The sequence below is a fragment of the Mustelus asterias genome, chromosome 5 (genome assembly GCF_964213995.1).
Source record: "Mustelus asterias chromosome 5, sMusAst1.hap1.1, whole genome shotgun sequence".
NCBI lineage: Eukaryota > Metazoa > Chordata > Chondrichthyes > Carcharhiniformes > Triakidae > Mustelus > Mustelus asterias.
Genome location: NC_135805.1, coordinates 52,347,827 through 52,371,014, shown reverse-complemented (window position 1 = coordinate 52,371,014; position 23,188 = coordinate 52,347,827). Strand labels below are relative to the sequence as shown.

General features: G+C 43.7%; 1 protein-coding gene across 2 annotated transcripts in view; it reads left to right on the top strand.

Moving 5' to 3' along the window:
* snx17 (sorting nexin 17) overlaps positions 1-23,188 on the top strand; it is a 95,385-nt gene that overhangs the window by 60,840 nt on the left and 11,357 nt on the right. For both annotated transcript variants that reach the window (XM_078212598.1, XM_078212599.1), the window contains exons 10-13: positions 3,054-3,257; positions 5,043-5,165; positions 8,559-8,636; positions 13,859-13,933. In XM_078212598.1, coding sequence (XP_078068724.1) covers positions 3,054-3,257; positions 5,043-5,165; positions 8,559-8,636; positions 13,859-13,933 — 480 coding nt within the window. The remainder of the gene's footprint in view (positions 1-3,053; positions 3,258-5,042; positions 5,166-8,558; positions 8,637-13,858; positions 13,934-23,188) is intronic.

Sequence of the window (23,188 nt, the reverse complement as noted above, 5' to 3'; positions counted from 1 at the left end):
GAAGTTAAGAACTGTATCAAATTGAAAGAAACACTGTACAAATCTGCAAAGATTGGTGATAGGGCAGAAATTTCTTCAAATTTTAAGAAACAGCAAAGAATGGCTAAAATAAATGATTAGGCCGAAACTAAAGTATGAAAGAAAGTAGCTAGTAATGTCAAATCAAATAGGAAGAGCTGCTACAAGTATTTAAATAGGAAAAAAGTAACTAAAGCTAATGTTCCTGTAGAGAATTGATCTGGGGAATTGATAATGGAAACCAAGGACATGATGGAAATATTGAGCAGGTGTTTTGTGTCCATCTTCACTGGAAAACTTAGAAAATTTCCTAAAGAGACTTGAAAATGAAGAGGTGAAAGGGTTGGAGGTGCTTGTAACAATCATCATCACCACAGAAACGCTGCTGGGAAAACTATTCGACCTAAGGCTAGAATTTTACAGCCCCTCTTGCCAGTGGGAACTTCCAGTCTCACCAACATCAGTGGAAATTTGAACAGCTTGCCGTATCCACCATAGTGGATCCTGCTGCAGTGGGGCTAGAAAATTTCAGCCTAAGGACTGACGTGTCCCACGTACCAGACAGCCTGCATCCAGGGGCCTTAAAAGAAGCAGCTGCAGATAAAGTAGACATTTTGATTACAATCTTCCAAAATTCCTTCAATAAGTGTTTTGGTGGATTGGAAAATAAATTTAACACTTGTCCAAGAAAGGGAAGAAATAGAAAGCAGTTAGACCAGGTGGCCAAACACCTTTCACAGAAAATTTGCTAAAATCCATTATAATGGAGGTTATAGCAGGATACTTTTTTTTAAAAAAAACCATTGTGGGATCAGGCAGAGTCAACGTAGCTTTGAGAGTTTTGTAGAGTTTTTCGAGGAAGTAACACGCACGGTGGAAAAGGGAGAACGTGTAGATGTGGTGTACTTGGGATTTCCAAAAGACATTTAATAAGGTGCCATATCCGAGGTTACTACACAGAAGCCCAGGTTATTGCTCAAGGGGCATGGGTTCAAATCCCACTGTGGCAGCTGGTGGAATTTAAATTCAATTAATAAATCTGAAAGGAAAAGCTAATCTCAGTAATTCTGATCATGGAATCATTGTCGATTGTCGTAAAAACCCTGGTTCACGAATGCCCTTTAGGGAGGAAAGTCTTCCATCCTTACCTGATCTGGCCTACATTTGACTCCCGTCCCATAGCAACATGATTGACTCTTAACTGCTCTCTGAAATGACCTAGTAAGCCCTCCATTGAAGGGCAATGAGGAAGGGCAACAAATGCTGGACTTGCTAGCAATGGCTATGTCCCATGGAAGAATTTTTTTAAACGAGCACATGGCGCAGGGGCAACGTATTGGCTTGGATAAAGGATTGGTTAGCTAACAGGAAGCAGAGAATAGGGATAAATGGATTATTTTCAGGTTAGTAAAAAGCAATTAGTGGAGTGCCAGAGGGATTAGGGCCGTGATGGTTTACAATCTAAATTACTTAGATGATGGTAGCTAAATTTGCTGATGACCCCAAGATAGGTTGGACATGAAGAAAGATAGGAAAGTATGTTGTCAAGAGGTAGAGAACCTGCAAAAATTATAGTTGAGTGAGCAAAAAATTGGCAGATGGTGCAGATGGGAAAATGTGGAATTGTCCACATGGGTAGGAAGACTAGATAAGCTGTATACTATTTAAATGAAGAGAGTCACAGAATTCCATGGTACAGGGGCTCTGGGTGTCCTGGTACATGAATTACAAAGTTAGGCTCCAAGTAGAGCAAGTGATTAGGATTTGAACATTGGTGTTCATTAAAGGGGGATGGAATATAAAGTTGGGAACTTTTACTGGAACTATACAGGGCCTTGGTGAGACCAATTCTGGAATGCTGTGGTCTCTTTACTTGAAAGAAGATGTGATTGAAGAAAGGTTGAACATGTAGGGTTTGTATATAGAAACGCAGAGGGGTCTTGATAGGATGGATACCAGGATAGGGTGGATCCTCTTGTGGGAGAGACAGGATGAGAAGAATTTTGTTTCTCTGGGGATTGTTGGTTTGTGGAGTCCTCTTGGAGGCTGGGTTATTGAACTTATTCAAGGCTGGGTTAGATTTTTGATAGACTTGGCGGGGGGGGGGTGTCAAGGGTTATGGGGGGAAAAGGCAAAGCGCAGTTGAGACCACAATCAAATCAGCCATGGGTGAATGGTGAAGCAGGTTTGAAGAGTCAAACGGCCTATTCCTGCTCTTAAGTCCAATGTTCCTATGACATTCCCTTATTCTAACTTTAAGGTTACATTCTCTTTCTCTGGACTCTCAGCAGGTGAAAGATGTGCTCTGTAGCTACCCTTTCAAATGTTTTAGTTGTTTGACTATCTTTATTAGACCTCTCCGTAATCTTCTGTATTCAAGGTAATAGACCAGTCTCTGCAACCTGTCTTCAAAATTTAATCCATTTAGCCTCTGTATCATCCTGGTGAATTTGTGCTGCATCCTCTCCAAAGCCAATAAATCCTTCCTGAGTGTAATGATTAGAATTGAATGCAGTACTCTAGAGGCAATGTAACCAGAGCTTTATATGACAATTGCGTAACTTCCATCTTTGTATTGAAACCCCCTTGAGGTGAGGAATAACATTTCATTGGCCTTTTCTTACTTGTCCCCCTTTCTGAATGATTACATCTCTCGATCAATACTTAAAAACATGATCTGATCATTTATTTCTTTGCTGTTTGTGGACCTTGCTGTACACACACGATCTACTGTAGTACCTATATTAGCACAGTAGCTACAGTTCAAAAGTATTTCATTGCTATAGAATGCTTTGGGAAATCCTGCTGCCATGAAGGACATCATGCAAATCTTTTTTTCTTTCAATATGTAAAAATGAATGTGTCACCATGTTTTGAAGTATCCTGCTTTCCTGATTGAAGGAAGCAAGATACTTGTGTGTTTGTATGGTTTTTTTTAAATGTGCATAATTTTCTCTTCCGTATTAACAAAGGATTTTGTCACCCTTTTTAAAAGACCCAGCTATGAAGAAGTAAATTGTTGTGTTTCTATGCAGTTTATCAGCCTGGCTCAAACGCTGAAGTATTACGGATATATCAAGTTTGACCCTTGCATCACTGATTTTCCAGAGAAAGGTTGTCATGTAATTGTCAGCGCCGGTAACAATGAACTGAATTTTCATGTCAAATTGCCCAACGACCAAATCAAAGAAGGTAGTTTCAAGGTCACACGCATGAGATGCTGGCGCGTTACTTCATCAGTAAGTATTACAGGAAGGTTTTTAAACATTTTGCTGTTCTGATATGGAAAAACCTGCAGGAAGTTCTGCACTTTTTGTTAACATTGCTGATTTTGTTAAAATAATCTTGTGACAGCTTTGACTCAATAGTAGTACACTTGTCTCTTGTCAGAAAATTGAGTACTCAAGCCCAACTCCGGAGTCTTGACCGCATTGTCTAGAAGACTAATATTTAGATACAGTACCGGGAAGTGCAAATCTTTAGCTGAAATGTTACTTTTGGACTCTTATTAGCCTACTCCGGTGGACTAAAAGGTCCTAGTGCACAATTCAAAAAAGTGCAGGGAATGTTTCTGGAGTCTTGGCCAACATTTATCCCTCAATTAAAATCAATAATATTGATTATCCCAACTTCCAGTGACATTTCTGCACAACATTCTAATCTAATATAAGAGTCATGGTACGGTACCATCAGTCAAGTGTTCAAATCCTGTGACAAATTTAGTAATCTGCAAGCAGTAGGAAAAGCTTTCATCAAAACTGCTGGATTAAAAGCTTAACTAGTCTACTGAAGTCCTTCAGGGAAGAAAGCTGCTACTCGTACTCTTCCCTTCTGACTCCATTATATAGTGATTCTTAGTATTGTCCTGAAATTGTCTACCAAGCCACTCTTCTATGCAATTGCGATGTTAAGGAAGCAAACCACTTCACTTTGCGCAACTAGGGGTGACAATACGTGAGGCATAATGAAAACAATTCCCTGAACTTCCAGCCTGCATCAGACTACTAAATCTACCACAAACTTGTTTCTAATCTTAATTATGTCATCTTAACCATCGAGTTACATCTTGCTTTTTTTATTGTTTTCCCCTCCTCTTTCCCAACTGTCAAGGAAGATGGTCACTAATTAGTTATTGATATGTTAGAGTTTCTGGTCTCACTATTGGGCATCTGATAGCAGGATCCTTCTTTAGTTAAGACCATGGTGAACTGCTCAACCAAACAATCCAAAATTGAGTGCATTCCTCTATTTACAATAGATACACAGCATTATCCTATTAGTGTAAAATGTATCCTCTGTTGTTCCATACAGCAGCTGCATTGGAGCCATTGTACTTGTATGGTGAATACATTTGAAAATATTTATTTCCAGGTTTCTATAGACACTTATCTCACTTTCTTGAAGCATAATTCCCTTGTTTAAAACTGTGGTGCATCTGAGGCCTGCTTTCAATGCATTTTAGGTACTGTGGTATATTTCCCTGGTTGTTGATGATTGAATAATAAATGATGGTGGGTTCTTCCTGATGGTCAATCCCCCTTCTTAAAATTCACCTTGGAAGTCCTTTTTAGGCTATCCTTCATTCCTCCACTTGGGTTTGAAGGAATTGTGCTTTGCTGTAAACTTAATAATTTTGACATCTGTGACAGTTTAAAGTTTTATAGTTGATTTTATCAATAGTTACTGCACTGGTGGTTGAAAGTATCTTTTCTCCCAGAATAAGTAGCCGTCTCTTTTTAATGCAGACTTCTCTTTGGATACTTTGTGATGAATCTTGATGTTATTGGCCATATTTTCTACTGTTTAAACCCATGCACTAATTTTAGTCAGAAGAACTGGTTATTTTGAATTTGTGATAGTGTGAAGCAACTTTCTGTTCACAAAGAAAGCACTGACTTGACGAATTGCTTATGTTAAAAGTAGCCATGTTACAATCACCATGAACCAAATTGCTGCATGTTTAGATGTTAAAATGTTGAACCAAATGAGATCTGTTTTAGACTATTTTTGTTTTTAAATGCTAGCAAGTTCCACTAATGAATGGCACAGCAAATAGCCCAGGAAAGACGGAGACTAAATTGGAATTGGCTTTTGAGTATTTGATGAGCAAAGACCGACTCCAGTGGGTGACCATTTCCAGCCCTCAGGTGAGGCACATGTTTGATTCAGAACAATTGAATGTTTTACTTGTGTTTGCCCAGAAATAAAAATAAATGTGCTGCTCACTTTGTCACTGTTTGAATGATTTTTTAAAAACCCTTCTTGGGATATGGGCTAGGCCAACATTTATTGCCCATCCCTAATTGCCCTGAGAAAGTGATGGTGAGCTGCCTTCCTGAACTGTTGCAGTTCACGTGCCGTACTTACATCCACAGTGCTTTTAGAAGGAATTCTGGGATTTTGACCCAGCAACAGTGAAGGAACAGCAATATATTTCCAAGTCAGGATGATGAGTGACTTGGAGGGGAACTTCCAGATGTTGGTGTTCCCATGTGTTATCCTTCTAGATGGTTGTGCATGTGGGTTTGGCAGGTACTCTCTAAGGAGCCTCGTTGAGTTTTTGCAGTGCATGATACTACACGCTGCTACCGCTGTGTCGGTAGTTGAGGGAGGGTGGATAGGGTGCCAGTCAAGCAGGCTGCTTTGTCCTGGATGGTGTCGAGCTTTTTCAATATTGTTGGAGCTGCACTCATCCAGGCAAGTGGAGTGTATTCTATCATACCTCTGGCTTGTGCCCTTTAGATAATGGACAAGCTTTGGGGAGTCACTTGCTGCAAGATTGCTGGTTTCTGACCTGTTCTTGCAGCTAGGGTTTTTATGTGGATATCCAGTTAGGTTTCTGGTCAGTGGTAATCTCAAGTGTTGATAATAGGGATTCAGCGATGGTAAGCCCATTGAATGTTAGGGCTGATGGTTAGCTCTTCTCTTGTTGGAGATAGTCATTGCCTGGCATGAATGTTACTTGCCATTTGTCAGCCAAGATTGTATATCGTCCAAGTCTTGCTGCATTTGAACATGGGCTGCTTCAGTATCTGAGGGCACTCGGGTGATGGTGAACGTTGTGCAATCTTCAACGAATATCCCCACTTCTGCTCTTATGGCAGGAAGGACATTGATGAAGCAGCTGAACTTGGTTGGGGCTTCCTGCAGTGATGTCCTGGAACCTCTAACAACGATGTGGAGATGCCGGCGTTGGACTGGGGTAAACACAGTAAGAAGTTTAACAACACCAGGTTAAAGTCCAACAGGTTTATTTGGTAGCAAAAGCCACACAAGCTTTCAGAGCTGCAAGCCCCTTCTTGCTGTCATCCTCACCTGAAGAAGGGGCTTGCAGCTCTGAAAGCTTGTGTGGCTTTTGCTACCAAATAAACCTGTTGGCCTTTAACCTGGTGTTGTTAAACTTCTTACTGTGTTTACCTCCAACAACCACAGCCACTTTCCTTTTGTGCTATAGCTCCTTGATGTCATACTTGATCAAATGCTCCCAAGGGCAGTTACACACTCACTCACATCACCTCGAGTTCAGCTCTTTTGTCCATGTTTGCACCAATGAAGTCAGGAGCTGAGTAACCCTGGTGGAATGTTTTGCCATTAAGCCCTTTAGCGATAATCCTTTCGCTTGGCAAAACCCACCATTCCCAGAGGGGTGGTCTGTTGAGCGTCTTCCTGTCTCTTGACCAGCAGAACGCGTTCGACAGGCTGATCACAAGTATCTGCTCAGGACTCTGCAGGCATTCGGGTTCAAGATGCACTTTGTCACCCAGATCCGATTACTCTACGCTGCCGCAGAGTGTCTTGCTAAGACTAGTGGGTCCCTGACGACACCCATTCGCTTTGGGAGGGGAGTGTGGCAGGGCTGTTCCTTGTTTGGACAACTGTATTCTATTTGCGCAGGACCATTCCTGCACCTCTTGCAGAGGAGGTTATCGGGATTGACTCTGTGCAGGTGGGACATCAGCATTGTCCTGTCGGCTTATGCTGATGACGTGCTGCTCATGTTCACAGACCCAGCTGACCTGCGGAGGATGTGCGAGTGCCAGGCCATGTACTCTACATCCTCTGCCAGGATCAACTGTTCGACTCCTGGTCGGTCCATGGCTGATGGATCTCCTCCCAGAGGAGCTTAACCCTTTCACCTGGAGCAGGACCAGCCTCCTCTATTTTTTTGTCCATCTTTGTTCGGCTAAGGAATTCTGGCCAGTGAATTGGCAAGAGCTGGAAGCCACAGTCACGCGCTCATCTGAATCGCTGGACAGGACTCCTCCAAGTGCTGTCTTACAGGGCTCGAGTTCTTGTCATAAACCAGCTGATTGTCTCCATGCTGTGGTACCGGCTGGTTACTTTGACTCCCTACCCTGATTTTTGTCACAAACATCCAGAAAATGCTTGTGCAGTTCTTCTGGGGCAAAAGACTGCTCTGGGTTGCTGTTGAGGTTCTGAATCTCCCCCTTGGGGAGAGCAGTCAGGTATTGCTGTGGCTTTGTACCCAGGTGGCGACCTTCCGCCTTCAGACCCTGCAGCAATACCTTTTGCGTTGACACCCCACGAATTGGCTTAACGTGCAGCAGTGGGCATTCAATGTCCGAGGAATGCCATCCGTGACCTCAGAACAGTCATGCTGGGACCCAACGTCACACGTGGTCTCGGAGGCGCAACTGTGCAGTGGAATCCCATTTGAGTGTACCCCTGTTTGGACGGAATTTCACATTGGCCCCTAGTTCAGACCCGCTCCCCAGGGGCTGGAGCCCCACAATGTCAGCTGTCTCATGGAAATGCCCTCTGTGCCCTTTGCTATTGCAAGGAGGGTTTCCTGTATGGACTGCTGCTGCACACCTTCCACTACCATGCCCTTGCCTATTGCCCAGACACGCCTTGGCGTGCCTTGCTGTCATCCAGCAGTGAAGGTCCCTTTACGGAGGGATTCTCTCCCAATGCACTGGAGACCTGGGGCGGAGGGTGGCACATGCAGCAGTCCCATGCAACCAAAGATTGCACCAGTTCACGGGCACCCGAGAAACCTGTCCTTTTTGTGGTCTTGTGGAGTCCGTGGATCATGTCTACGTTAATTGTCTTGGATTGCACTCCCTTTTTCACTCTGAAAAACCTATTATTAATGTCTTGTTTGCACTTCAGTGGGGGGCGGGAGGGTTCCCAGAACTTGGCATGTTTTAAAAGACAATTTTTCCTATGTCCAGTACCATCTTAAAGATAAATTAACTTTATGTAGGCCTCTACTGATGCTGACTTGGATCTGCCACTTTGTGCAGAAACATTGAGCCAGAATTTTCTTGCTTTCAGTCCCTGCCAGGTGCCATCTGCAGTCTACTCTGCATCATCAGGCGTAACATGGTTCAGATCAGCAATCCAAAGCGGTGGCATTAAATTGAAGTTCATGGCACAGCACTTAATGCTCCAATGAATGATTGTCTTAAACACCAAATGTCATATGTAAAATATGCCAAGTTTTCATTAATGTGATGGAAATTTAATATGTTGCTGAAAGGCTGAGATTTATTCTGACTTTTGTTTTCCCAAATTAGGCAATAATGATGAGTATTTCTCTGCAAGCTATGGTGGATGAGCTCATGGTGAAGAAATCAGGTGGCAACATAAAGAAGGTGAATTTAATTTTTATTTTTAAATTTGTTAGATCGGGGGCTTGTATGAATTTAGAGCAAGAATCTATCCCACACTCCAGGTGTAGGATATTATGATCCACGTATTGATGGAAAACCACAAACATTTATTTTTTTGTCCCCAAAACAGTTTGAATATTGTAAATATTAATCTACACTGGCACTAGCAACTTGCATTTAGTGTTTTTAATTCGGCAAGGATTTCCCAAGGCACTTGACATGAGCATTGTCAGAAAAAAATTGATTCTGTAGTATGTGGCACAATACTTCAAAACGCAGGCGTTACAGTGCTGATGCATCAAAGTTCAAGTGAAGTGTGTGTAAATGAAGTTCATGATTCCTCCTTGGGATATGGATATTATTGGAAACTTATTACCCAGTCCTGGTTTCCCTTGAAAGTGGTGGCAGTACTTCTTGAACCAGAACAAAGAACAATACAGCACAGGAACAGGCCCTTCAGCCCTCCAAGCCTGCGCCGCTCATGTGCACAACTAGACTGTTCGTTTGTATCCCTCTATTCCCAGTCTGTTCATGTGGCTACCTAGATACGTCTTAAACGATCCCAGCGTGTCCGCCTCAATCACCTTGCTTGGTAGTGCATTCCAGGCCCCCAGCATCCTCTGTGTAAAATACGTCCCCCTGACATCTGTGTTGAACCTTGCCCCCCTCACCTTGAACCCCGTGACCCCTTGTGTTCATCACCCCTGACCTGGGAAAAAGCTTCCCACTGTTCACCCTATCTATGCCCTTCATAATTTTATACACCTCTATTAGGTCGCCCCTCATCCTCCGTCTTTCCAGGGAGAACAACCCCAGTTTACCCAATCTCTCCTCATAGCTAAGACCCTCCATACCAGGCAACATCCTGGTAAACCTTTTCTGTACTCTCTCCAAAGCCTCTACGTCCTTCTGGTAGTGTGGCGAGCAGAACTGGACACAGTATTTCAAATGTGGCCTAACCAATGTTCTATACAGCTGCAACATCATATGCCAACGTTTATATTCTATGCCCCGTCCAATAAAGGCAAGCATGCCATATGCCGCCTTGACCACCCTCTCCACCTGTGCTATCACCTTTAAAGATCTGTGGACTTGTCCCACAGGTCCCTCTGTGTGTCTATGCTCCTGATGGTTCTGCCATTTATTGTATAGCTCCCCCTTACATTAGATCTACCAAAATGCATCACTTCGCATTTATCTGGATTAAATTCCATCTGCCATTTCTCCGCCCAATGTTCCAGCCTATCTATATCCTGCTGTATTCTCTGACAATGTTCATCACTTTCCGCAACTCCAGCAATCTTTGTGTCGTCCGCAAACTTACTGATCACACCAGCTACATCTTCCTCCAAATCATTTTTCTACAAACAGCAGAGGTCCCAGTACAGAGCCCTGCGGAACTCCACTTGTCACAGACCTCCAACCAGAAAAAGACCCCTCCACTGTTACCCTCTGTCTTCTATGGCTAAGCCAGTTCTCCACCCATCTAGCTAGCTCAGCTTTTATCCCGTGAGATTTAACCTTTTGCACCAGTCTGCCATGAGGGACCTTGTCAAACGCTTTACTAAAATCCATATAGACGACATCCACGGCCCTTCCCTCGTCAATCGTTTTTGTCACCACCACAAAAAACTCAACCAAATTTGTGAGGCATGACCTCCCTCGTACAAAACCATGCTGTCTATTGCTAATGAGATTATTCAGTTCTAAATGCACATACATCCTATCTCTAAGAATCTTCTCCAACAATTTCCCTACCACGGACATCAAATTCACCGGCCTATAATTACCCGGGTTATCCTTGCTACCCTTCTTAAATAACGGGACCACATTTGCTATCCTCCAATCCTCTGGGACCTCACCTGTGTCCAGTGAAGAGACAAAGATTTCTGTTAGAGGCCCAGCAATTTCATCTCTTGCCTCCCTGAGGAGTCTAGGATAGATGCCATCTGGCCCTGGGGATTTGTCTGTCTTGATGTTTTCTTAAAAAACCTAACACTTCCTTGTAATTGAGATTTTTTCTAACGGGTCAACACATCTCTCTGAAACACTACCAGTCAACATGTCCCTCTCCTTTGTGAATACTGATGCAAAGTATTCGTTTAGGATCTCACCTACTTCCTTTGGTTCTAAGCATAATTCCCCCCCTCTGTCCCTGAGAGGTCCGATTCTTTCCCTAACAACCCTCTTGTTCCTAACGTATGTATAAAATGCCTTGGGATTCTCCTTAATCCTGTCTGCCAAGGACATTTCGTGACCCCTTTTTGCCCTTCTAACTCCCTGTTTGAGTTCTTTTCTACTTTCTCTGTATCCCTCCAGTGCTCCATCTGTTTTTAGCTGCCTGGACCTCATGTATGTCTCGTTTTTCTTTTTGATTAGACCCATAATTTCACTGGTTATCCACAGCTCCCGAATCCTACCTTTCCTATCCTTCCTCTTTACAGGCACATGCCTGTCCTGCAGTCCTATCAACTGCTCCTTAAAAGACTCCCACATGCCAGATGTGGATTTACCCTCGAACAGCCTCTCCCAATCAACAGCCACCAAATCCTGCCTAATCCGGCTGTAGTTAGCCTTCCCCCAATTCAGCACCTTACCCATAGGACAACACTCATCTTTTTCCATTACTATTCTAAAGTTTACAGAATTGTGGTCACTATTTGCCACATGTTCCCCTACTGAAACTTTGATGACCTGACCGGGCTCATTCCCCAGTACTAGGTCCAGTATAGCTCCCTCTCTAGTTGGACTGTCAACATATTGTTCCAAAGAACCTTCCTGTACGCATTTTATAAATTCTTCCCTGTCCAGGCCCCCAGCCCTAAGCGATTTCCAGTCTATGTGAGGGAAATTAAAGTCTCCCACTACAACAACCCTATTTTTTCTGCACCTGTCCAGAATCTCCTTACATATCCGTTCCTCAACTTCCCGTGGGCTATTGGGAGGCCTGTAGTATACCCCCAGCATAGTGACTGCGCCCTTCCTGTTTCTGAGCTCCACCCACAGTGACTCGTTACCTGACCCTTCCATATTGTCCACGCTCTGTACCGCTGTAATATGCTCCCTAACCAGCATTGCTACTCCCCCACCTCTCCTAGCCCCTTCTCTGTCTCGCCTAAAACACTTATACCCCAGAATATTCAGCTGCCAGCCCTGTCCTTTTAACCAAGTCTCTGTCACTGCAACCACATCCAAGTTCCGCGCAAGCATTAAGACTCTAAGCTAGTCTGTCTTGCCCGTGACGCTCCTTGCATTGAAGCTGATGCACTCCAGACCTCCAGGCCCACTGAGGGCATCCTTCCCCAGGATGCTCTTCCTCTTAGATAGCTTTGTCTTGGCCCCAGCCTCAATGTTTATTTACCTACTGTTCTGATCCCCACCACCTGCCACATTAGTTTAAACCCACCCGAACCGCACTCGCAAAACTCCCAGCTAGGATATTCGTGCCCCTCCAGTTTAGGTGTAACCTGTCCTCCTTGTATAGGTGCCATCCTCTCTTGAAGACTTCCCAGTGATCCATTAATTTGAAACCCTCCCTCCTGCACCAGTCCTTTAGCCACGCGTTCAGCTGTACAATCTCCCTGTTCCTAGCCTCACTAGCACGTGGCACTGGGAGTAGTCCAGAGATCGCTACCCTAGAGGCCCTGCTTTTTAGCCTACTACCCAACTCCCTGAATTGCTCTCGCAGGACCTCCCTGCTCTTTTTGCCTACGTCATTTGCACCAATGTGGACAATGACGTCTGTCTGGTTACCCGCCCCTTTTAGGATGCTTCCTACCCGCTCAGAGACATCCAGGACCCCGGCACCAGGGAGGCAGATTACCATCCTGGAGTCTCGTTCGTGCCCACAGAACCACCTGTCTGTGCCTCTAAGTTTGTATGATGAAGGTACTCTTAAGAGTTTGGGATTTGACCCAGCAATGATGAAGGAATTATGTGCAACTTGGGGGCGATGGTATTTCCACGCACCTGAAACACTTGTTCTTCAATGATAGAGGTTGCATGTTTGGGAAGTGGTGCTAAAGAAACCATATAGGTCAATCAGTGCATCCTGTAGGTAGATACACCAGTGGTAGAGGGAGTAGATGGTTTAAAGACCTCATTGAATGTTTTTAAGGCAAGGATAGATAAATTTTTGAACAGTAAAGGAATTAAGGGTTGTGGTGAGTGGGCGGGTAAGTGGAGCTGAGTCCACAAAAAGATCAGCCATGATCTTGTTGAATGGCGGAGCAGGCTCGAGGGGCCAGATGGCCTACTCCTGCTCCTAGTTCTTATGTTCTAACATGGTAGATCACAGAATAGTTATAACACAGAAAGGAGTTCTATTTGGCCCATAATGTATGTATTAACTTCCCGAAGGAGCAATTCACCTAGTGCTTCTCCCCATGGCTCTGTACATTCTTTTTCAGATGGAATCCATTTTCGTCTCGATTGAAACTGCCTCAACCCCACACATACCGTGTGAAAACGTTTTTCTCATGTCGCCATTGCTTCTTTTCCCAGTCACTTTAAATTTGTGTCCTCACGCTCAATTCTTTCACTAATACAATCATTTTTTTCCTATATACTCTGTCCAGACTCCCTCGTGATTTTGAATACAGCTGCCAAATCTCTCGACCTTTTCGTCTCCAAGGAAAGCAGTCCCAACTTCTCCAATCTATTTATGTAACTGAAGTTCCTCATCCCTGGAACCATTCTTGTGAACCTTCTCTCCATTCTTCCTAAAGTCTAGCACCTAGGACTGGACACACTGCTCCAGTTGAGTTGAACCATTATTCTATACCATGCTTGTTTTTGTACTTTATAGCCCTTTTTTGGGCTCTGCCATTATTAATAAAGTCTAGGATACTCTTTCAACCTGTCATAACACTTTCATATACACCCAAGTCCCACTGCTCTTGCACCCCGTTTAGAATTATACCCTGCATGTACCCTCAGACTGCAAGTTGAACAAACCTGCTATGCACCAAGGTCTGCCTCATTAATCTATATCAGGAAGAGCAGAGATTCTAACCCTGGCCTCTGGGGAGCTCCTGAAAAACATCCATTAACTATTTTCTGTTTCCTTGGGGTGCCAGTCAAATCAGTGACTTGCTTGAATGTTGAGTTTACTGTGTTTGGCTCCACCTATCAAGACAAGTGGAGAGTGTTCCATCAGGATGAACATGCATTTGCATTTCTAATAATTTTTCTTCAACCTGTAGATGCTGAAGAAACGTATGAATGGTGCATTACGTCGGTCAGACAGCCAGCAAGCTGTGAAATCCCCTCCACTTCTGGTTAGAACATTTTACCTTGCCACTTTGTTTCTTCTTGAGTAAGATAGGTAGAAACAGTGGCTTGGTTATCATGTCCACTGAAGGATAAAATGGTACATGGTTGTCCTGGGATCTACAAATTTTGGAGCACATTGATCTGCAATGCAAAAAGCCAATAGCACAAGTGGGGCTTTTTATTGTGATAGTGTAACTCTTGTCCCATGTTATGTGCATACAGTGCCCCTTCCTGTATTATATTAATCAAAAACCGCTCAGTTAAGTCCAACCTTTAATTTGAAAATTAAATATAGCATTTTTCCCAATTGCTAATATTTTTGTTTTAAATCTCAAGTGCTCCTTACCTTTTTTCCCATCCTCCCAAATACAATCTGTTGCTATGAAACTATCAACACTTAACAGTTATCTGTAAATCATAGTTCTTAATGCTATAAAATATTTGTGTTTAAATCATCTTATATCCCAGGTGATTAATAACTCTGTATTTTCATATTGTATCAAATGTACTAAAATAATCAAGGCGCTTCCCAGGAGCATTATGAAGCAAAGTTTGACACTGAGTCGCATAAGGAGATATTGGGCAAATGGCCAAAGGGTTGATAAAGGAGGTAGTTTTTAAGCAGCATCATGAAGCGAAATGAGGTGGAGGTTTAGGAAAGGAATTACAGAGCTTTAGGACTTTGACAGCTGAAGGCACAGCCACTAGTGATGGAGCAATTAAAATCGAGGATGCTCAAGTCTGAATTAGAGGAATGCAAATATCAAGGAGGCTGGAAGCCGGAGAGGATGAATCCATAGAGGGGTTTGAAAACAAGGGTGAGAATTTTAATGTTGAGGCTTTGCTTAACTGGGAGCCGATGTAGATCAAAGAGGATAAGGGTGGATGTGATTAATAGGATTTTGTGCGAGTAAGGACACAGCAGCAGAATTTTTGAATGACATCAAGATTACGGAGGGTTGATGCAGGAGACCATCGAGGAGCGAGTTAGAAGAAAGATAACACTGTTTAGTGTGTTGTAAGAACATGTTTTCATCTTGGAGCAGTTGTTAAAATGTGGAACTCTTCCGGATAGTATTATTGGCCATGACCTCGATTTTATATTTAATCCAGTTGATTACTTTGAATTAAATTATTACTTTGAATGCATTACCAAGAATGCCAGAATTTAGTTACAATGCTTTCAACTTTCACAACTACCTGAATTTTTGTAAAACACTGTACAGTGCATGGTGAGCTACCAATTCACCAGGCTGATGATATCCCTGTCCTCCAAAAGCTGGCTGAGCCACATGACCATCACACTTTATTCAGTAGCCCTCTAGTAGGTGTCTGACCTCCTGTTGACCTCATGTTAACTTCCTGCTCACTCAGCCAAGTCACTGCCTCCAGCTTGTCTCCACCCCACTCCCATGGAGGGCTTCAACCTCAGCCAGGTGTACAACCATGCTCTTGAGATGGCCTATGTGGATATGGGTGGCAACATCCTGCGGCTAGTGAAGACACTGGATGCAGTTACTTGGGAATGCTGCTCAGGCCACTATTCACCACCAGGTTCCAGTGTGAGCCCTGCAGCAGCCAGATGTTAACCCAATTCCCCAACTTGAAAAAAACTCCAATCAGATCCAGGTAATCCGCAAGCTGCTACTGCCAGAACCATACTGTTGCGCTAAGAATGTTCTCTTCCTTTATAAGGAAAATTTCTGGCAGTTTGCTCAATATTCCTGATTATAGTCTATCACATGATCAAGTCGGAAATAAAAAAGGAGGGAGTGGCACTAACCATTGAAGAATCAATTCCAATTGTGAGAAAGCGATGATTTACTAAATGGATCAACAAACGAGGCTTTATGGGTTGAGCTTAGAAATAAAAAAGGGGCAGTCTCACTACTGTGAATACGCTCACACCCTCAAATAGCGAAAGAGAGTTAGAAAAATAAATACGTAGGCAAATTTCTGCCTGTAAGAACAAGAGGGTAATAACAGTAGGAAATGTTAACTATCCCAATATCAACTGGGATTCAACCAATATAAGGGTCACTGAGGGAGAAAAATTCATGCAATAGGTTTAGGAAATATTGTTTCAACCAATTAGTGACGATCCCAATGAGGAGATGAAATTCTAGACCTCATCTTGGGGAAGAGAGAAGGGTAAGTGGGTGAAGTGATAATTGGCAACCATATCAGGGATAGTGATCGCAATGTTAGATTTAGCATTATCATGAAAAGGACAGATATAAAGCGGGAGTAAAAATGTTGAACGAGGAGAAGGAAAATTTTGCAGGAATGAGAAGGGACTTGAGTGAGGTGGACTAGACAGCACTGCTAAAGGATACATCAGCAGAAAGCACTAAAAAGTGAGATCCTACATCTACAAAGTAGACATGTCCCCTCCAAAAATACGAGTGGTACTGCCAAATCTAGCCCCTACCTTTCCCTGGTTGTCCAGAGGAACATCAAACACAAAAAGAAAATATACAATAGACACAAAGAACTAAACACTGCAAATAGCCTACACAAATATAAGAAGTGCAGAAACAAAGTCAAAAAGGAAATGAGGAAATCGGAGGGCATGAGAGGACATGGAAAAAAGATTGGCAAGTCAACTTAAAAGAAAACCCAAAGATATTTTACCAATATATTAATGGTAAACAGTTCGTTAAGGAAAAAGTTGGACCTGTCAGAGATGAAGACGGGAACATGTGTGTAGATGCAGAGGATGTGGAAAGGGTTCTAAATAAATATTTTGTCTCCATGTTTACAAAGGAATGCTGATGCAGATGTAGTCCTGGAAGAACATTGAGAGATATTGGACGGGATAAATCATAAGAGTGGAAGCACTCAAAGGGTTGGAATCCTTGAAAGTTGATAAGTCGCCAGGGCCAGATGGATTGTTTCTGAGATTGCTAAAGGTGGTTAGGGAGGGGATAGCAGCTGCTCTAAGGATGATTTTCCAATCCTCATTAGAAACAGGGGTGGTACCAGAGGACTGGAGAAATACAAACATGGTTCCATTTGTTTAAAAGGAAATGACAAACAATTATAGGCCAGCTCGTCTTACTTTGATGGTGGGCAAATTAGAATCAATCCTGAGAGGACTAACTGCATGCAATAGTCAGAGGTGGTCAACATAGATTTCAAGTTTGATTGAATTCTTTGAGGAAGTGACAAGGAAGTGATAACAATGCAGTGGATATTGTGTAGATGGATTTTAGCAAGGCGTTTGACACGTTTCTTTTTTCATTCGTGGGACATGGGCGTTGCTGGCTGGCCAGCATTTATTGCCCATCCCTAGTTACCCTTGAGAAGGTGCTGGTAGGCTGCCTTATTGAATCACGATGTGGAGATGCCGGTATTGGACTGATGCTGGAGCAGCGCTCCGAAAGCTAGTGGCTTTTGCTACCAAATAAACCTGTTGGACTTTAACCTGGTGTTGTAGGACTTTAACCTGGTGTTGTAAGACTTCTTACTTATTGATACTTGTATATCGCTGCAGTCCATGTTCTGTGCGTTGACCCACAATGCCGTTAGGGAGGGAATGCCAGGATTTTGACCCAGCAACTACGAAGGAACGGCGATATATTTCCAAGTCAGGATGGTGAGTGGCTTGGTGTTCCCATTTATCTGCTGCCCTTGTCCTTCTAGATGGAAGTGGTCGTGGGGTTGGAAGGTACTGTCTAAGGATCTTTGGTGAATTGCAGCAGTGCATCTTGTAGATAGTACACAGTGCTGCTACTGAGCGTCGGTGGTGGAGGGATTGAATGTTTGTAGATGTGGCGCCAATCAAGCGGGCTGCTTTGTCCTGGATGGTGTCAAGCTTCTTGAGTGTTGGAGCTGCACCCATCCAGCTAAGTGGGGAGTATTCCATCATACTCCTGACTTGTGCCCTGTAGATGGTGGATGGGCTTTGGGGAGTCAGGAGGTGAATTGCTCACCGCAGTATTCCTAGTCTCTGACCTGCTCTTGTAGCCACTGTGTTTATGTGGTGAGTTCAGTTAAATTTCTGGTCAATGTCAACCCCAAGGATGTTAACAATGAAGGATTCAGTGATGGTTACACCATTGAATGTCAAGGGGAGGTGGTTAGAGCGTCTCATATTGGTGATGGTCATTGCCTGGCATTTGTGTGGTGCGAATGTTACTTGCCACTTGTCAGCCCAAGCCTGGATATTGTCCAGATCTTGTTGCATTTAAACATGGACTGCTTCAGTATCTGAGACGTCGCAAAAGGTGCTGAACATTGTGCAATCATTGGCGAACATCCCCACTTCTGAACTTATGACGGAGGGAAGGTCATTGATGAAGCAGCTGAAGATTGTTGGGCCTAGGACACTAGCCTGAGGGACTCCTGTAGAGATGTCCTGGAGCTGAGATGACTGACCCTCCATAACCATCTTCCTGTGTACCAGGTATGACTCCAACCAGCGGAGAGTTTGCCCCCTGATACTCATTGATTCCAGTTTTGCAAGGGTTCCTTGATGCCACACTTGGTCGAATGCAGTCTTGATGTCAAGGGCTGTCACTCTCACCTCTAGAATTCAGCTCTTTTGTCCATGTTTGAACCAAGGCTGTAATGAGATCAGGAGCTGAGTGACCCTGGCAAAACCCAAACTGGGCATTGCTGAGCAGGTGCTGCTTGTCCACCACCATTCACAACAGGATGTGGAAGGACTACAGAGCTTAGATCTGATCCATTGGTTGTGAGATTGCTTAGCTCTGTCTATCACTTGCTGGACTCGTTTCGATCGCCTCAGGGGGTCGGAGAGGAATTTCCCAGATTTTTTTTTCCCCATATTGGCCCTGGGGTTTTTCACTCTGGGTTTTCGCCTCTCCCTGGAGATCACATGGTCTGGAATGGGGGGGTGGGGGTGAGTTAATAGGTTGTAATGAACAAAGCATCGTAGCTGTGAGGGACAGCTCGGTGGATAGGATATTGGTATGTAGATAGGCTGGAAAATTGGGCGGGGATCCTGGATTCAGGATTCAATCCTGGACCGGGGAGCGGCGCGGGCTTGGAGGGCCGAAGGGCCTGTTCCTGTGCTGTATTGTTCTTTGTTCTTTGTTTTTTGCCGTTTGGCATGCAAGTAGTCTTGTTTTGTAGCTTCACCAGGTTGACACATCCATTTTTCGGTATGCCTGGTGTTGCTCCTGGCATGCCCTCCTGCACTCTCCATTGAACCAGGGTTGATCCCCTGGTTTGATGGTAATGGTTGAGTGGGGGATATGCCGGGCCATGAGGTTACAGATTGTGCTGGAGTACAATTCTGCTGCTGTTGATGGCCCACAGCGCCTCATGGATGTCCAGTCTTGAGTTGCTCAATTGGTTCGAAGTCTGTCCCATTTAGCACGGTGATAGTGCCGCATAACATGATTGAGGTTATTCTCAATGTGAAGGTGGGACTTCATCTCCACAAGAACTGTGGGATGGTCACTCATACCGATACTATCATGGCCAGATGCATCTGCAGCCGGCAGATTGGTAAGGATGAGGTCAAGTATGTTATTTCCTCTTGGTGGTTCCTTCACCCCTGCTGCAGACCCAGTCTAACAGTTAGGACCCGACCAGCTCGATCAGTAGTGCTGCTGTCGAGCCACTCTTGGTGGTGGACATTGAAATCCTCCACCCAGAGTACATTTTGCGCCCTTGCCACCTCAGTGCTTCATCCAAGTGTTGTTCAACATGGAAGAATACTGACTCATCAGTCGAAGGAGGACGGTACATGGTAACCAGTAAGAGATTTCCTTGCCCATGTTTAACCTGACTTCATGGGGTTGATGTTAAGGACTCCCAGGGCGACTCCCTCCCGACTGGAAAATCTCAGCATGTGTGGCAGCATCTGTAAGGAGTAAAAAGAGCTGACGTTGAGTCCAGATGACCCTTTGTCAAAGCTTTATTAAGAAATCCTTTATGAAGAAATAGCTTTAGTCGAGTTTAGAAGTCACAAAGGCATGAATGAGGATTCTGGCAGCAGCTGAGTTGAAACGGGACGGCCAATATTAGAGCTAAAAATAGATAGCCTTAATGATGGCAAGTATGTGGTCAGAAGCACATCTTGAGGTCAAAGACAACATAAAGCTTGCGAGCAATCAATACATGGACCATTGCCAGGGAGAAGGAAGGTATCAGTGACTCGGATGTACTTTGCAGCTGGGGCCAAAGCTGATGTCTTCTGTCCGCCTAACATAGAGAAACTTCTGCTGCTACAGTACCGAATATAAAAATAACCAGCTTGTTAATTTAGCAGTAGTGGAAGAATTAAGATATTGTCAGCATCTATATGAAAATTGTGTTGTGATTTTGGCTGATGTCACTGAGGGGCAGAAGAAATAGGGGCAGATGTAGGTCATTTGGCCACTCTAGTTTGCTCCACCATTTGGTAAGACTGTGGCTTTAATTCCACTTTCCTGCCTGCCACCTCAACATTTTGACTCCCTCGTAGATCAAGAGACTGTCTAACTCTGCCTTGATTATATTCAATGACCGTGTCCATTGTTCTTTGGGTAGTAAACTCCAAAGATTAATGGCCCTTAGAGAAGAAATTTTTCCTTCATCTTAAATGGGAGACCCCTCTTTCTATATTCCCCAAGAAAGGGAAAGCATCCTCTCGACATCTACCTATCAAGCCCTCTCAGAATCTTTATATTTCAGTCGCATTATTTCTCATTCTTCTTAACTCCAAAGAGTATAGGCCCAGTTAGCTCAACCTTTCCTCAAAAACAATCCCCTCATCCCAGGAATCAAACCGAGTAAGTTTTCTCTGAGCTCCAGTGCAACAGCATCTTCTCTGCCTTCAATGCAAGGATATTCTTTCTTAATTGAGGAGAACAAGCTGCATTCAGTACTTCAGGTGTGATTTCATCAATGCCCGCTGTGCAGCTGTAACATGACTTCCCTACTTTTAGACTCCACCCTCCTTACAATAATGCCCAACATTCCAATTGCCTTCCTTATAACTTGCTGGACTTGCATGCTAACTTTGTGATTTGCATACAAGGACACTCGCATCTCACTGTACCACAGCATTCTGTAGTCTCTCCATTTGAATGGACCTATGTGCGGATCCACAAGAGATGAGTGAGATCCTAAATGAATATTTCTCATCAGTATTTACTGTTGAAAAAAGCATGGATGTTAGGGAACTTGGGGAAATAAATAGTGATGTCTTGAGGAGTGTACATATTACAGAGGAAGTGGTGCTGGAAGTCTTAAAGCGCATCAAGGTAGATAAATCCCCGGGACCTGATGTGGGAGGCTAGGGAGGAAATTGCGGGTCCCCTAGCCAAGATATTTGAATCATCGATTGTCACAGTTGAGGTGCCTGAAGATTGGAGAGTGGCAAATGTTGTGCCTTTGTTTAAAAAAGGCTGCAGGGAAAAGCCTGGAAACAACAGGCTAGTGAGCCTCACATCTGTGGTGGGTAAATTGTTGGAAGGTATTTTGAGAGACAGGATCTACAGGCATTTAAAGATGCATGGACTGATAAGGGACAGTCAGCATGGCTTTGTGTGGAAAATCATGTCTCTCAAATTTGATTGAGTTTTTTGAAGGGGTAACCAGGAAGGTAGATGAGGGTAGTGCAGTTGATGTTGTCTACATGGACTTTAGCAAGGCCTTTGACAAGGTACCGCATGGTAGGTTGTTGCATAAAGTTAAATCTCACGGGATCCAGGGTGAGGTATCTAAATGGATACAAAATTGGCTTCTTGACTGAAGCCAGAGGGTGGTTGTAGAGAGTTGTTTTTCAAACTGGAGGCCTGTGACCAGCGGTGTGCCTCAGGGATCAGTGCTGGGCTCACTGTTATTTGTCATTTATATTAATGATTTGGCTGAGACTATAGGGGACATGGTTAGTAAGTTTGCAGATGACACCAAGATTGGTGGCATAGTGGACAATGAAGAAAGTTATCTCCAATTGCAATGGGATCTTGATCAATTGGGCCAGTGGGCTGACGAATGGCAGATGGAGTTTAATTTAGACAAATGCGAGGTGATGCATTTTGGTAGATTGAACCAGGGCAGGACTTACTCAGTTAATGGTAGGGCGTTGGGGAGAGTTACAGAACAAAGAGATCTCGGGGTACATGTTCATAGCTCCTTGAAAGTGGAATCACAGGTGGACAGAGTGGTGAAGAAGGCATTCAGCATGCTTGGTTTCATCGGTCAGAACATTGAATACAGGAATTGGGACGTCTTGTTGAAGTTGTACAAGACATTGGTAAGGCCACACTTGGAATACTGTGTGCAATTCTGGTCACCCTATTATAGAAAGGATATTATTAAACTAGAAAGAGTGCAGAAAAGATTTACTAGGATGCTACTGGGATTTGATGGATTGAGCTATAAGGAGAGGCTGGATAGACTGGGACTTTTTTCTCTGGAGCGTAGGAGGCTGAGCGGTGGCCTTAGAGGTCTATAAAATAATGAGGGGCATAGACAAGGTAGATAGTCAATATCTTTTCCCAAAGGTAGGGGATTCTAAAACTACAGGGCATAGGTTTAAGGCGAGAGGGGAGAGATACAAAAGTGTCCAGAGGGGCAATTTTTTCACGGAGGGTGGTGAGTGTCTGGAACAAGCTGCCAGAGGTAGTAGTAGAGGCGGGTACAATTTTGCCTTTTAAAAAGCATTTAGATAGTTACATGGGTACGATGGGTATAGAGGGATATGGGCCAAATGCAGACAATTGATTAGCTTTGGGGCTTTTTTAAAAAAAAAAAGGGCGGCATGAACAAGTTGGGCCGATGGGCCTGTTTCCATGCTGTAAACCTCTATGACTCTCTGACTCTATAAATGACATTCTGATTTCCTATTCACATCGAGGTGGAAAACTAATTTTCCCGCATCTGCCAGATTTTTGTCGACTCAGTGATTATCTATATCCATTTGTAGGCATTGTATCCTCCTCACAGCTTGCTTTTCTACCTATCCTTGTATTGTCCACAAGTTTAGTTATAATACACTCGGTCCCTACATTCAAGTGAATATAGATTGTAAATTCAAAACAGAAAATGCTGAAAAATCTCAGCAGGTCTGGCAGCATTTGTGGAGAGAGAGTAGAGCTCGTGTTTCGAGTCTGGATGACTCTTCGTCAGAGCTGAAGACAAAAAAAGGACAAAATTTATATGGTGAGGGTGGGGTGTAATTGACAAAGATGTAATTGTATGTCAGAAATAACATTGCCTGGTCATTTCGTATTTCCGTGAAGTAAACTGTGAATTCAGTAGTGCTGCACTTTGTTCAAAAATAAATTAATAGATGCAGC